The sequence below is a fragment of the Saccoglossus kowalevskii genome, chromosome 4 (assembly GCF_978046115.1).
Source record: "Saccoglossus kowalevskii chromosome 4, keSacKowa6.1, whole genome shotgun sequence".
Classification (NCBI taxonomy): Eukaryota; Metazoa; Hemichordata; class Enteropneusta; family Harrimaniidae; genus Saccoglossus; species Saccoglossus kowalevskii.
In genome coordinates this window covers 26,511,153-26,525,194 of record NC_140644.1, presented here as the reverse complement: position 1 = coordinate 26,525,194, position 14,042 = coordinate 26,511,153, and the positions used below count along the sequence as shown (strand labels likewise).

General features: G+C 36.2%; 1 protein-coding gene across 1 annotated transcript; it reads left to right on the top strand.

Moving 5' to 3' along the window:
• Positions 1 to 246: 246 nt before the first annotated feature.
• On the top strand, positions 247 to 13,128 carry LOC100367770 (ankyrin repeat and LEM domain-containing protein 2-like). The gene is made up of 12 exons (XM_085498355.1): positions 247 to 685; positions 2,328 to 2,521; positions 2,873 to 3,004; positions 5,671 to 5,859; positions 6,208 to 6,330; positions 7,370 to 7,430; positions 7,671 to 7,855; positions 8,379 to 8,485; positions 9,413 to 9,549; positions 10,520 to 11,444; positions 11,842 to 11,970; positions 12,292 to 13,128. The coding sequence occupies exons 1-12, from the start codon at positions 247 to 249 to the stop codon at positions 12,515 to 12,517; spliced, it is 2,847 nt and encodes a 948-aa protein (XP_085354481.1). The 3' UTR covers positions 12,518 to 13,128.
• The last annotated feature ends 914 nt before the right edge of the window (positions 13,129 to 14,042 follow it).

Below are 14,042 nucleotides of genomic sequence, written 5' to 3'. Positions count from 1 at the left end.
TTCCGGAAGTAGAATTTTTTCCTAAGAGGAATGCTGGGAGGAGTACAATGACATGAAGTTAGAGGAACCTAGCATACAAAAACAGCCCACCTAAACAGCAATATTTTCTCCGAGCATGCGCATGAAACAAGTTCCGATACCGGGTTTTTTGATTTCTGTGAACTATGAAATTTATTTTCCGACAACTACGTGGATTTTAATGTGTTTTTTCGGAGAAGAAGTTCATTACTCAGATATATTCTGATTATGGAAGACATTCGGAAAGGACTTTCCAAGCTTAGTGTGAAAGAACTTCAAGATCAACTTCGACAAAATAGTCTCCCATCTGGCCCGATTACTAACACAACAAGATCCTTATTCGAACGTAAATTAGCCAACTGTTTGCTTCAGTCAAGAGGAGCGATCGAAGACTCGCAGTGTCCGTCATTCGGTGGAGACAGTACTGATAGCGGTTTATTGAACATACAAGTCCAGAGTGAGCATTCTGTGACGGGTAGTTCTGGTGATCAAGAACCCGGAACAAGTTCTGACACCGTTTCGACAACTCAGATCAATTGCGTCAGTGGTGATGATGGGCATCTTTCGGCGACTGACGACTCTACCAATGAGAAACCACCAACTTCGTTTTATGCTGTTTGTTTCCCAAGAGGCTGTGTTGACGAGGTGGATGGTTCTAACGATATAGGTTGGTATTATATCGGAAGTTGTGAAATATAAATGTACAGGAAAGTTCAGATGGAACTATCAAAACAAGGTTTACTACCTATGAGTAGTTTTTCTTTTTATTGGCTTACACGGACATGTAGTATAAAAATTTAGAACACGCATGCCTATTCCTCGACCGACCCTGGAGACTGACCTAATGACCCCCCAAATGAATATTTTGGATGAATAATAATAATAGCATTGAGAGAAGGATCAAGGACCTTGCCTTTATTTAGATTAGATCCTAATGAAAACTTCATTACCAATAATCAAGTATTATGTAGATTTACTGAAATTAAAAAAGTCAAGGAAAAGCAATTCATTTTTCCATGATTTCCTTTGCCCCCTCCCCCCCCCCATAGCTTTAATTCTAACCCTGCCCCTCCAGTGCCTTCCCCATTTTAGGGAGGTGATCACAATCAAGCAAAAGGTTTCTGGTCCGGTATTTGTGGTGCTCTATCGAGCTACTATCTCCTTCAAGGAGCTCTGTGGATTTTACTAATTAGCTTGTAATGAGGTCACCCGGAAACAGCGTTTTTCTGTCCGAATACGAACAGTTTTTCAACTAGTTGATTAGAAAAATTAGCTGCCTAATTATATTCACACAGTTTGATCTTGATTGTTTAATGTAATGGTATTTTACTTAGGAAACTGTGTACTGCCGATCCAGCATTTTATTAATGTTGCGTAGTCACGAAGTTATGAATTACAGCATACGAGTTTTTATTTCAGTGCGATACACTGAAGTTCGTTTTTATTGGGAAATATTTTTTTCACTCAAATCAGAGCAAGATATTATAATTAAAGTCATTTGATGTTTTACGCCAACAATCCTACGTGACACAGCAAATATTTACGGCCCATAATTTGGTGAAATTTACGCATGGAGACGGTATTATTACATGACTTGGAGAAAGTCGCTGACACGTATTTGAACTTCAGACCCAGAATTTGCAAGGAAGCATAGTTTTTATTCAGAAACCTTGCTACAATGTCCTAAAAATGTACAAACATTTAAATGTATTTACGTTTAAGTTGTCCTATTTTTATACAACAGTTGATGTTCTTTTGGAGTTAAACAATGGGTTTTCAATTTGTTCCAGTTTTATCATGGCATAAATATTCTTGCATACATTGTAAATTTGCACGGAGCTCCTCAAAGGACAAAGCAGCTCCTGAGAGCTCAGTGGATACCTGACCAACTCTTTTCTACAATAAATGTAATTGTTCACTTATACATGCTTCTGTTGGAAATGTGCTTCTAATAGAGTGAATACTGTATTAGTAATTCAGATGTTATGTTGATCTCGCACATCATGGGCAATCTTCAAAGGTTATTTCAAGAAGGGATATCAGATTTGGAGAGCACTACTTGATTTAATTATTTAAGAGAATTATTCAAGCAATAATGAATCCCCAAAGCATTGGATGAGGAGAATGGTATATGGCAATAAAATGTGTTGTGTGAAGCTGAACAAATTATCGTAATAATGATATATTAGGATGCTCTTTCGCATAGTGATTCAATAATTCAAGTGATATATTTCTCGCATTTGTGCCATGAACTTCTGAGTCATTTCAGTGCCAGCTACTGTACTAACTAACTATATTTTTATTCCTAGCTGTGGACCATGTTTACACAGACAGAAATGAAGCCTTACAAATTGTCAAGAGAAATAAAGGCTCAAGATTTAAAGTCTTTAAACAGAAAGTAGATGCAGTAGCATTCTGCAAATGTGAAGCAGGAATTCAATCAACGCCAACAAAAGTAATACCTGCAGTAACAAAAGCTTCTGAGAAAGCTAATGAGTTCAAGGTAAGACAACACAGTTGAAATATCACATACTATATTAGAAGCATTGATTTATAATGTCTATTACTATTATTATAATGTCATAGACATTTCACATTTTGTGTATTTGTGAATTCTTATTTCATATAAGAACCTTTTCATACAGGGTGGTGTAGTAATCCATGTTCTTTCACAGATGAATTTCTATTTTGAAAGTAAGCTCCAGTCAACTGGCTGTGATTTGCCACTGTTTACAACAAAGTGCTATGAGGACTGCAACTGCATTATCAAGTTGTTGTCTGTATCTTGGTCTAAACAGTGTTTTAATTTACCCGTGAAAAGTAATTCATGCTGCATTTATTCTTTCTTTGCCAGGGTCCTAAAATGCCAGAGTTGGTGAGTTTGAGAAAGGCAATTGAGCATAACGATAAAGATAAAGTAACCGACTTGATTTGGAAAAATCCTAGGTATCTGATTAGTGCTGGAGACACACCGGTTTTACTACAGGTTTGTTTAGAAATTGTCTACTGTTGCTTGCTTTGTACATGCCTGTATTGAAATAGGTATATTCCTGATATTGCCAGCCACCTCGTGTCACCAGACTGCCCTGCCATTTCAAGTTACCCAACTGCCAACCACCTCACCTTGCCCATGTTTTTTTTTTATCAAAAACTGCAAAATTGAGATTTTGAACTTGATCAGAGGAGGGGAAGGAGTGGATTTATTTTTTGTATTTTTTTTTCTATGGTATGTGGCTGTTAATTAATTAAGCCAAAGTATCATTATACTGCTGGATTCCTTCCATTCTGTAGTAGGTCATCATAAACTGTTTTTCTTTCCAAGTTTTTCAAAAAAGCTTTTCACAAAAAATATATATTTCTTTCACAGCAAGGTTCAGCAGGAACATTGTTTGGACTTGCCCTTTTAATTGAGTGAACACAAGTGAACACACTTCACTGTTAAATGAAATAAAAAAAAAAATCAACTATTCAAACTGCAATACATTGTATACATCAGTGTACCCTCTAAGCCGATATGACTTGTTGACACAATGTTTTATTTTGGGTGTACATGTACTTTGATGTCTATTTGTTTCCACCATTCCCACACATTCATGCATGTGGCTATTTTAATGATAAAAACTATCAATACCACATTTTACCAACTTGTGTGACCGATATGCCATATTTTACCGAATTGACAACAAATTTGCATTCTATAAGTTTCACTTTGCCAGTATGCCTGCCATGTGTCAACTTATACTAGATGGGATTACTCACAGTGTTATTGTATGTCTTTATAGGAGGGATGTCGGTACAATGCATTGCATATAGTAGCCAAGCGTAGCAAGCCTGCCATGTGTCAACTCATACTAGATGGGATTACTCACAGTGTTAATGTATGTCTTTATAGGAGGGATGTCGGTACAATGCATTGCATATAGTAGCCAAGCGTAGCAAGCCTGCCATGTGTCAACTCATACTAGATGGGATTACTCACAGTGTTATTGTATGTCTTTATAGGAGGGATGTCGGTACAATGCATTGCATATAGTAGCCAAGCGTAGCAAGCCTGCCATGTGTCAACTCATACTAGATGGGATTACTCACAGTGTTAATGTATGTCTTTATAGGAGGGATGTCGGTACAATGCATTGCATATAGTAGCCAAGCGTAGCAAGCCTGCCATGTGTCAACTCATACTAGATGGGATTACTCACAGTGTTATTGTATGTCTTTATAGGAGGGATGTCGGTACAATGCATTGCATATAGTAGCCAAGCGTAGCAAGCCTGCCATGTGTCAACTCATACTAGATGGGATTACTCACAGTGTTAATGTATGTCTTTATAGGAGGGATGTCGGTACAATGCATTGCATATAGTAGCCAAGCGTAGCAAGCCTGCCATGTGTCAACTCATACTAGATGGGATTACTCACAGTGTTAATGTATGTCTTTATAGGAGGGATGTCGGTACAATGCATTGCATATAGTAGCCAAGCGTAGCAAGCCTGCCATGTGTCAACTCATACTAGATGGGATTACTCACAGTGTTAATGTATGTCTTTATAGGAGGGATGTCGGTACAATGCATTGCATATAGTAGCCAAGCGTAGCAAGCCTGCCATGTGTCAACTCATACTAGATGGGATTACTCACAGTGTTAATGTATGTCTTTATAGGAGGGATGTCGGTACAATGCATTGCATATAGTAGCCAAGCGTAGCAAGCCTGCCATGTGTCAACTCATACTAGATGGGATTACTCACAGTGTTAATGTATGTCTTTATAGGAGGGATGTCGGTACAATGCATTGCATATAGTAGCCAAGCGTAGCAAGCCTGCCATGTGTCAACTCATACTAGATGGGATTACTCACAGTGTTAATGTATGTCTTTATAGGAGGGATGTCGGTACAATGCATTGCATATAGTAGCCAAGCGTAGCAAGCCTGCCATGTGTCAACTCATACTAGATGGGATTACTCACAGTGTTAATGTATGTCTTTATAGGAGGGATGTCGGTACAATGCATTGCATATAGTAGCCAAGCGTAGCAAGCCTGCCATGTGTCAACTCATACTAGATGGGATTACTCACAGTGTTAATGTATGTCTTTATAGGAGGGATGTCGGTACAATGCATTGCATATAGTAGCCAAGCGTAGCAAGCCTGCCATGTGTCAACTCATACTAGATGGGATTACTCACAGTGTTAATGTATGTCTTTATAGGAGGGATGTCGGTACAATGCATTGCATATAGTAGCCAAGCGTAGCAAGCCTGCCATGTGTCAACTCATACTAGATGGGATTACTCACAGTGTTATTGTATGTCTTTATAGGAGGGATGTCGGTACAATGCATTGCATATAGTAGCCAAGCGTAGCAAGCCTGCCATGTGTCAACTCATACTAGATGGGATTACTCACAGTGTTAATGTATGTCTTTATAGGAGGGATGTCGGTACAATGCATTGCATATAGTAGCCAAGCGTAGCAAGCCTGCCATGTGTCAACTCATACTAGATGGGATTACTCACAGTGTTATTGTATGTCTTTATAGGAGGGATGTCGGTACAATGCATTGCATATAGTAGCCAAGCGTAGCAAGCCTGCCATGTGTCAACTCATACTAGATGGGATTACTCACAGTGTTAATGTATGTCTTTATAGGAGGGATGTCGGTACAATGCATTGCATATAGTAGCCAAGCGTAGCAAGCCTGCCATGTGTCAACTCATACTGGATACACTTATGGATTCCAAGTTTCTATATTTAATGTACCCCGATGATGATGACCTGACACACTGTAAACGAATGGCGTACATCATTGATCTGTATTTGAATATGCCAGAAAAGGGGGTGAGTGTTCTGTGAAATTCTTTATTTTAGCTGGAATTAATTTCGCTAAAAAGATATTTTGGGTGTTTTGTATGGAGTTTAATTTCACTGATTTTCGATGAGTTGAACGTAAAACATAAGAAAAAAAGTTTATTTGCTGGATTTTATTTTCACTGAATCATTCCTTCAGCGAAAATAGTGAAAATAAATTCCAAGTGAAAATTAAGTATTTTATAGTACCGGTACTCAATATTTGATGTGCACATCTCTAATAAAAGTGTACATGATTCAAAAATCATTTTTTGTCATCGTTCATCTGAAGCACCACATTTTATAGACCATTTGGATTGTTTTTCTCATGTTATACAGAACTGTGAAACTCCATTACACTTTGCCAGTAAGTTTGGAAGTGTGGAAGTAGTTGAGATTCTTGTGAGCCATCCTGGTGTAGACAAGACAGTGAAGAATAGAAATGGAGAGACAGCAAGTCAGGTAATAATGTGTGTGCTCAATAAACATTCTACATTTTATTCTACATTTCTGTACAAGTCACACCCCCCCCCCCCCAATGTTGTGAGGCTGAGGCTGAAGTTTCTCACTGACATCTACAACCATGCAAACTGCCATACATTGTACACATCAGTGTGCGGATTAATCAACAGGACTCGCCACTGACACACATTTTTGTGACACAAAGGTGTTCATATCTTGGGTGTCCTTTGATGTGTAATCATTTCCACCATTTCTATTGATTCATGCACGCATGTGTGTTCATTTGATGATGCAATTCAATATGGCCGAATAGTGGCCATTTTAACGATAACTATTCACCAAAATGAAGCATTTCTCTGATGCTGGATTTGGATTTAGGTTGTGCATAGACAGATTTCTTGGTTTGAAAATTATAGATCATGATGCACATTTTGTTTTTTATATCAGATTTCAAATGACTGACTGGTGGCCATTTTGTTTTAATGAATGCAGTTTCTGACTATTCATATTAAAACTTTAAATGAAAGCTGATGATCAGTATTTACAATTTGTTATAATTGTATTCATAAAATAAGGTACAGCTTTCTGCCCTTCACTGTACCATGGATTTATAAGATAAAGGTGTGTGATGTAATGATCAAAAGACAAACCAACATTTCTAGAAATTCAGGCGCCGTCTGTCAAAGAACTGATTAGTGTTCAGCTCAGATTATTTTAGGTAGTGATACATGTAGTGATCATTTTCACACACTTGCAAATCATGAGAGTTCAACGTAACAGTGCTTCAATGTATGGTGCTTGCAGATGCTGTAGGACCATTCAAATTTAAAGGCAGAGCATTTGTTCGAATTGTAAATATAATTGTTGTGATTTCCTGTTCCTATTTTTCATATTACTTTTATCTCTGGCATGATTGAAGCAGTTCTCAGGATATGAACTGTACCATGATTAGACACTGTAACATTGACAGTGTTGTAGCTCAGTTGTGTTTTGGTTTATTTATAGTTTCAACACTGTACTCTCTTTGTAATTATTTCAGATTGCAGGGTCCCGATGTGATGTTGATGGCGTCAAGGAAAAAATTAGAGCTTTACTCAATGGTTTGTTTTTTATTATTACAGTAGTTAGCACCCAATACTTGTATTGTGAACTTCTTCGAAGAAGTTGATTGTGTTCTTCTTAATTAGAAAGTCAAATTGAATTGTATCATTTTATTCCCAGTTCCTTGTCTGATTTGTGTAAAGTAAAAGGACATTTAACTTTTTAGATAATATTTGAATTAAAATTATCGATAATGATTGATTAGAAAATTTAAATTTCACAATTTGTTTTTGTTAAAGAACAATGTTTTGTACCACTGTGGAGATCAGAAGACAATGCAACAGATGCTGTGATTGGTGAGCCCTGGTCACCTGATCCATCTGGACTTGACCAATCAAGCCCTTTGTTGCCTAGAACAACTAGTAGTCCAATTGACCCAGTTGTTACGATGCGAGCATATGCTGGACCCATGCCTTCTAGTCAGGTGAGTGGATGATTTCGACCTGATACTTGCACTTCAGATGCTATGCCAAGTATCGTACAATAGAGAAATGATTTAACTTTTCACTGCCATTCAAAAGCTTCAAATATTTCTATGATTTAAATTCAAAACTGCATGCACATAGTGTAAACAGTATTATTCTGTTCTATTATATAATTCTTCTGCAGCGCCACCATGAGATGCCCTTGTTTTATCAAGTCGTTTCACCTCAAGAGGGCATAACCAACATTGTCAGTAGTATACATTGATACATACATCTTGGCAGCAGTGACTGAATTGTACAAGTCCATGACTACAATACTGCAATATACATAGTTTTACCATTTAATGTGTCTTTTTCAATCGTGACATTTGGAGTTTGGTCTTCCTACATTATTGTCTATTCATTGATAGTACTGATGAAACGAAGGTCTTCTATCAATTAGAATTGATGCAAGAGTGTGTGCCAATGCTAACCTGTAAGAATAAAGTCTATATCACTCAGCCTGTCAATGTTTAATTTCAGGCTAATAATTTTTACAAAAGTTGGATCACTCCCCCCAGAAGTGAAAGACGGAAAGCCATTAACATCAAAAGGAGTGATAGCGATAAAGGGCTTGAAAGATTAGGAAGGTATGTCTTTGTTTTTTCTCCTTTTATCTTTTGACTTTAATCCCAAAAAATATTTTATCAATCAAAATTTATGTTTTTGGTCACATGAATATCACTGCTTAAAGTAAGGATATGTTTGAACTAAGAATGACAAAAGAAATTTAATAACCAGCGGAATATTTCTAAAATGCAACCTATTCAGCAGATTTTCATAATTTATTGACTTCTAAATTTTTTTTTTATCTCCAAAATTTGCCCCAAATTTTTCTTCTTGGTTGTAATTTCAAATTTAGGCGTGTGTGTGACTCAGAAACTGGCTGCCAAAAAATTAAAGCATGATAGTGCAAAAACAGTCATTCTGTTGAAAACGTAACTGGCACAGGGCTATAGGGAGAACAATAGTTCTCAAATAGAGCGAACATCTCACAGAAACAAATCTTACATTAACAGTGTACCTTCGATAAACAGATCAGATGTAACAATCAGTACCATGGTGATACGGGCATATAAACTTTACAAAAGAATTAATATTATGACAGCCAAAAATTGTGAAATTGAGCAGTGGAGATCTCTTTAATCACAGCACAAAATTATGATTGATATAGGATATATATCACAGAATGATTACTTAATTACTGAATGAAATATTCTGCATGGATGCATCAAATAATTCACACTTCATTAAATGGAGCGAGTGTCCTGACTTCACAACTAAAATATATCAACACTGTCTCTCTCTCTATAAAGCCATATAGTCATCAAATATAGCCAGGCACACATTTACACAATGTAGTTATGTTCTGATCAGTCTAGCACGTCATTGTGCATGACTACATCACATAGTGTCCATGGAAACACTGTTTAGCAGGCACCTATCATACATGTACTTATTGAATACAGAACTAAAAAGTCGATCTAACGAAATGATAAAATGTTTGCTGTTTTCAGAGACCTTGCTTCTAGTATGGATGTTCCGTGGGTGGAATTCTGGCCATTTCTGGATTGCTATATCAATCTGTCCTCTCTCGAGGGACTCGGTACTCTAGAGCGTTATCTAGAAAATCGTTCAAGAGAAATGACTCAAGGTATTTATCTATTAAAATGGAAAAGATAGCCTCATTTTATGATACTGTAAACTTGGACTAAAAAAATGATATATAAATTAATATCAATATGTTTATAAAAGTTCATAAAATTATTTATTTTTAACAAACCCATTAAGTTTTTAAATGGATCTAATTATTACATTATTACAAAACCTATACCCAAGGTCCTCAACTCAGAAAATCATGATTTTTAGGGGTGGGCGCTTACCTGAGCACCCCCCTCGGAAAAGAGTGCAAATGACAATTTTAATTCACCATGTGACAGATTGAGGGGGATATTACGTCTTTGAGGGGAAATACAATAACAAAATTAGTTGCATCGTCATTGACTTTTACAATGAAGAAACAAAAATGGTCACAAAAAATATGCACATTTTCAAGGGGTGGGCACTTTGGCGAATTCACAAAAGTGGAGACTTGGGCATTAACGTGGTCGAGTATGGTAAATGCTGTTTTAACTCAGTATCAACTATTTTTCGTTTATGAAAAAATGAATATTATTCATCAGAATTATAATAAATCATGACAAATACTTCAATTTTGTGAACAACAACATAATATACAACCACATGTGTTCCGGGTTATTCACTTCTGGTCAATATGCATGTCCATTCAAAATGGCATGCTCACTATTTTTGTTCTCGTTCCACTGAAAAGTAAGACAACCAGAACAAAATATAAACAAGGCACTCTCTACACCGTTTTTTTACGTCTCAGTTTTTTTTTAGCCCAAGCACAGCTACCCTACAAATTCTTTAATGTTTAAATCTGATTCAGATGCAATGATAACATGAGTGAAAGAATCATACATGTATCCTAGAAATTTTGAAAGGAAAAACCTAATAAATATACATTAAATTTACATGTTTTTTAAACACTATTTCATTTATATTACATTAGAGTTGTCCTTTCAATTAATGAAAAATAATATAACTTATTTTAATTTTAGATGATGATTCATGCATGGTTTCTAATAACAAAGATCTAACACCCAGTCCAGAAATTCTGCATGCTGAAAGCGTGATGAAGTCATTATCAGAAAGTTTGGAACTTATGCAAGTCAGTGAGTCTGACATAGAAAGTAAGCACCTTGAGTACAAACAAACTGCAGAGGTTTCAGACTGTGGTAGTGACAAGGACGCAACTGACAGCAAGTATCATCAGTCAGATTCGAAAACAGATGAACTGAAAGAACCATGTATTGAGTATCCATTTGGTAATGTTATCAATATTGAAAAGTCCTCTACACCTCAATACACTGACGATTTTTTAAAAGCTGACAAATTATGGACCGAGTGGAGAGAAGCTGACGCGTCTATTAATGATAGCACAAGTACAGGGAGTTCTGATACTTTTTTTGATGCTCTGAGCGAATGGACAGGTTTCGATGAGTCCACTGATGACAGTGGTTCAGAAATATATCACGATGCTGTCAGTGACATGGTGTCTCCACAAATGACTGAACGTTATGATGTCTCCGAGCAGTCTCTTGTAGAAGCATTTTCAAAACTCAAACTAGGATCACCCTTTGGTAATAAACTGACTGATTTAGCGCATGTACCCTCGAACAAAGCTGATGCTGTCGATAGGAATACCAGGAATGTGAATGTACCTGGTGATACAGGTAGCGAGATAACCATTGACATTTCCTCCCCCGCAAAGAGATTGATGAAACCTACTAATGGCAATCCCAGTGAAGTTGGGAAAGACACCATGCATGAGAACTCTGATATTCGCTCTGAACGCAAGGAAGTTGCGGAATGTAGTCCACCCCATACTGCTCCAACATTGAATATTGAGGACTTCACTACCCCTCAGTCATCCAGAAGGAATATAACCAGTCACCATGGCAAAACAAAAGTTTTCTTGCAGGGGTAGGTACAAAAGAAGTTGATTATGCTATAAAGATACCACACAGTATGTAACTAGTGGGATATTACATAAGCACAAAATTGCAAGAATAAAGTTCCAGAAATACTTTTGCAAATCTGGCAAAATACAACTGTTAAATAGAGACCCAAACAAACCTACACATCCACACAACAAGTTCATCATAAATGCCTCTACTGTTTTATACAGATTGATCAAGTATCAACCATTACTGTTATTGCCTAGAACACATTGGCCCCTTGGGATATCATGATGTATATTTCCTAGGTTGACTGACTTCAGACTGTGTGCTACTTAATTTGACTATGCAAACCACTGGATAAACTAATGAAATGACTACTGAAACCTTGATTTGTTTGAACATTTTCTTTCTCATTGAAGGAGTAGTCCCAGTAAGTTAGACTTAGATGTATTGAGAGCTATTGAAAAATTGGAAATCACAGATAATTATCCTCTAGTGAAACAGTGGAAACACATGGTGACGTCATTTCCTACAGAAACTCAAAATAGGTGAGTAAATAATATACCAAATACACTGAAGTAAAGATCAAAGCAGTTGAAACATCCACGGATTTCTTTTTAAAATTTCGATTTAATGCTGGTGATGTCCTCAAATGAGGATTTCTTGTTTGATTTGATTGTAACGTTATATGGTTTGTGTAATTTTAAAGATGGTTTCCTAACTTCTCCACCGTTCTTATGCATTGTCACCATTTAACCAGCTGACTGGTGAATCAAGGACAGTTTTGGTGTTGAAAATATTGATCATATATCGGTACCAACTCACACTTCAAAGTATAAATTTAAAATTTTGTTTCTACTTTATCATAGCTGGTCAAGTCCTGCACCCACGAGAGCAGTAAGGTCGTCACGTTCTGTGTCTCAGTCAAAATTTGCTGTTTCTCCAAGGTCATTGCTTAGTCCGATGCGTTACTGGAACAACAGTCCTCTGTCACAGTTCAGGCTGCGTCATTTATCTGATCCAGTGCAAAAAATGGGTTTACAAAGACAACAGAAGTCGGTCCAGACAAATTTAGTTAAGTCATTTGGCGAGTAAACTGTGCTAGCACTCATAGTACATCAGTGTACTAATTACATGTAAACAAGGGTCACATGAATAATTGCTCCTTACGCCATTGTCATCATTATTCCCCAAAACCTGAATTCGATGGAGAATTATGTTCATTGGTAAGAAATTATGAAAAATACATAAAAATGTACAAAATGTGGCTCATAAATATTAATGAGCAATATGAATATTAATGAATATTTATTATTATTTTTTTATTGGAGTCAAAATATTATGTTTCACAATTTAGAAGAGTTCAAATTTAAACCGTTTGAAACATTCTCTAAATGCAAATGCTGCAGACTAAAAACAGCAACAAATTAATGTTGCGATGTCTATTGTAAAAGGTTAAATTACACGCATTACCTTATTAAAACCATACAAACACAACTAGGTAAGGATAGTTGATCTTATGACTACAGGTGATATCAACATGTACTGTATTTATAAATACACCATGATCAGCACATGTTCATACGAGATTACTGTAATATTGTCACATTTAAATTGAGAGACACTGTTTTCATCCATATGCATGTCATGTACGGTATATACCTGTACATTGTACTGCACTTACTGAATAAACAGCAGAAGCTTAATTTTGTAAGTTTTGTTATTTAATGAAGTGCTCATCACGTAGAGTGTAATTCCAGTGAGCATGTTTGGTCTGCATAAGTCTGTTGGTTTTGCTTTTTCAAAATAATAAAGATTCCAGTAGAGTGTCCTGCAATGATTAAAATTTTATGTTGATAAAGGCTCTGTATGTTTTTAATCTGCAATCACTGGTTCATGGCTGCTCTGGTGTATATATACACTTCTAACATCTACAACTACTTATAAAGTGTGTATATTAAAATAATGTTCAAGATCTTTCTTCTAATCGTATTCATCAATAAATGAGAACCCGCCTTACTAAAACAGTCTATGTTTGACTAAAGCGGTCTGTGACAACCTCTGATTGGCTGCAAAACTTAAACACAATTTGCATACATTTGGTCAGATGTAGTTCAAGAGACATGTATACCAACAATCATACAGGTGATCACAACAATAAAAGTAGAACTTCTACTTGAAAGTTATGGTGTTCATGAGCTATATTTACCAAAACTTAGCACATAATGCATTGCTGTTCTATTACTGCTACAGGGACGTGACTAAACATAACTAACCTAGTAAGTGATAACACGAGTTTTATAAATTTAACAAGCAGCCTTTCGGCTGAGATGGCTCCGCTGTTAGCAATGCACATTTCAATTAAAGAACAGAAGATATCATTAGAAAATGAACAATATTCAAAATATCATTTTCACCATAAATGATTGTGGTTTTTAACAAGAAGAAAATATCACTTTTTACCAAAAATGACAAAAATATTCACCAAAATTAGAGAATTGAAGATGTCATTACAAAATGAACAAATCTGAGAGGTCCACATGTAGTACCTATATATGTAATATCAAAGCAATTGGACTTGCGGTTTTCAACAAGAAGTTGAAAATATCACTTTTTTATC

What these genes read in the sequence shown, in the direction of transcription:
- LOC100367770 (XM_085498355.1), top strand. Translation starts at nt 247, where the DNA reads ATGGAAGACATTCGGAAAGGACTTTCCAAGCTTAGTGTGAAAGAACTT. An exon ending in AGAAAGCTAATGAGTTCAAG is followed by an intron (nt 2,522 to 2,872) that starts GTAAGACAACAC and finishes TTTCTTTGCCAG; the next exon opens with GGTCCTAAAATGCCAGAGTT. An exon ending in GACCCATGCCTTCTAGTCAG is followed by an intron (nt 7,856 to 8,378) that starts GTGAGTGGATGA and finishes GTTTAATTTCAG; the next exon opens with GCTAATAATTTTTACAAAAG.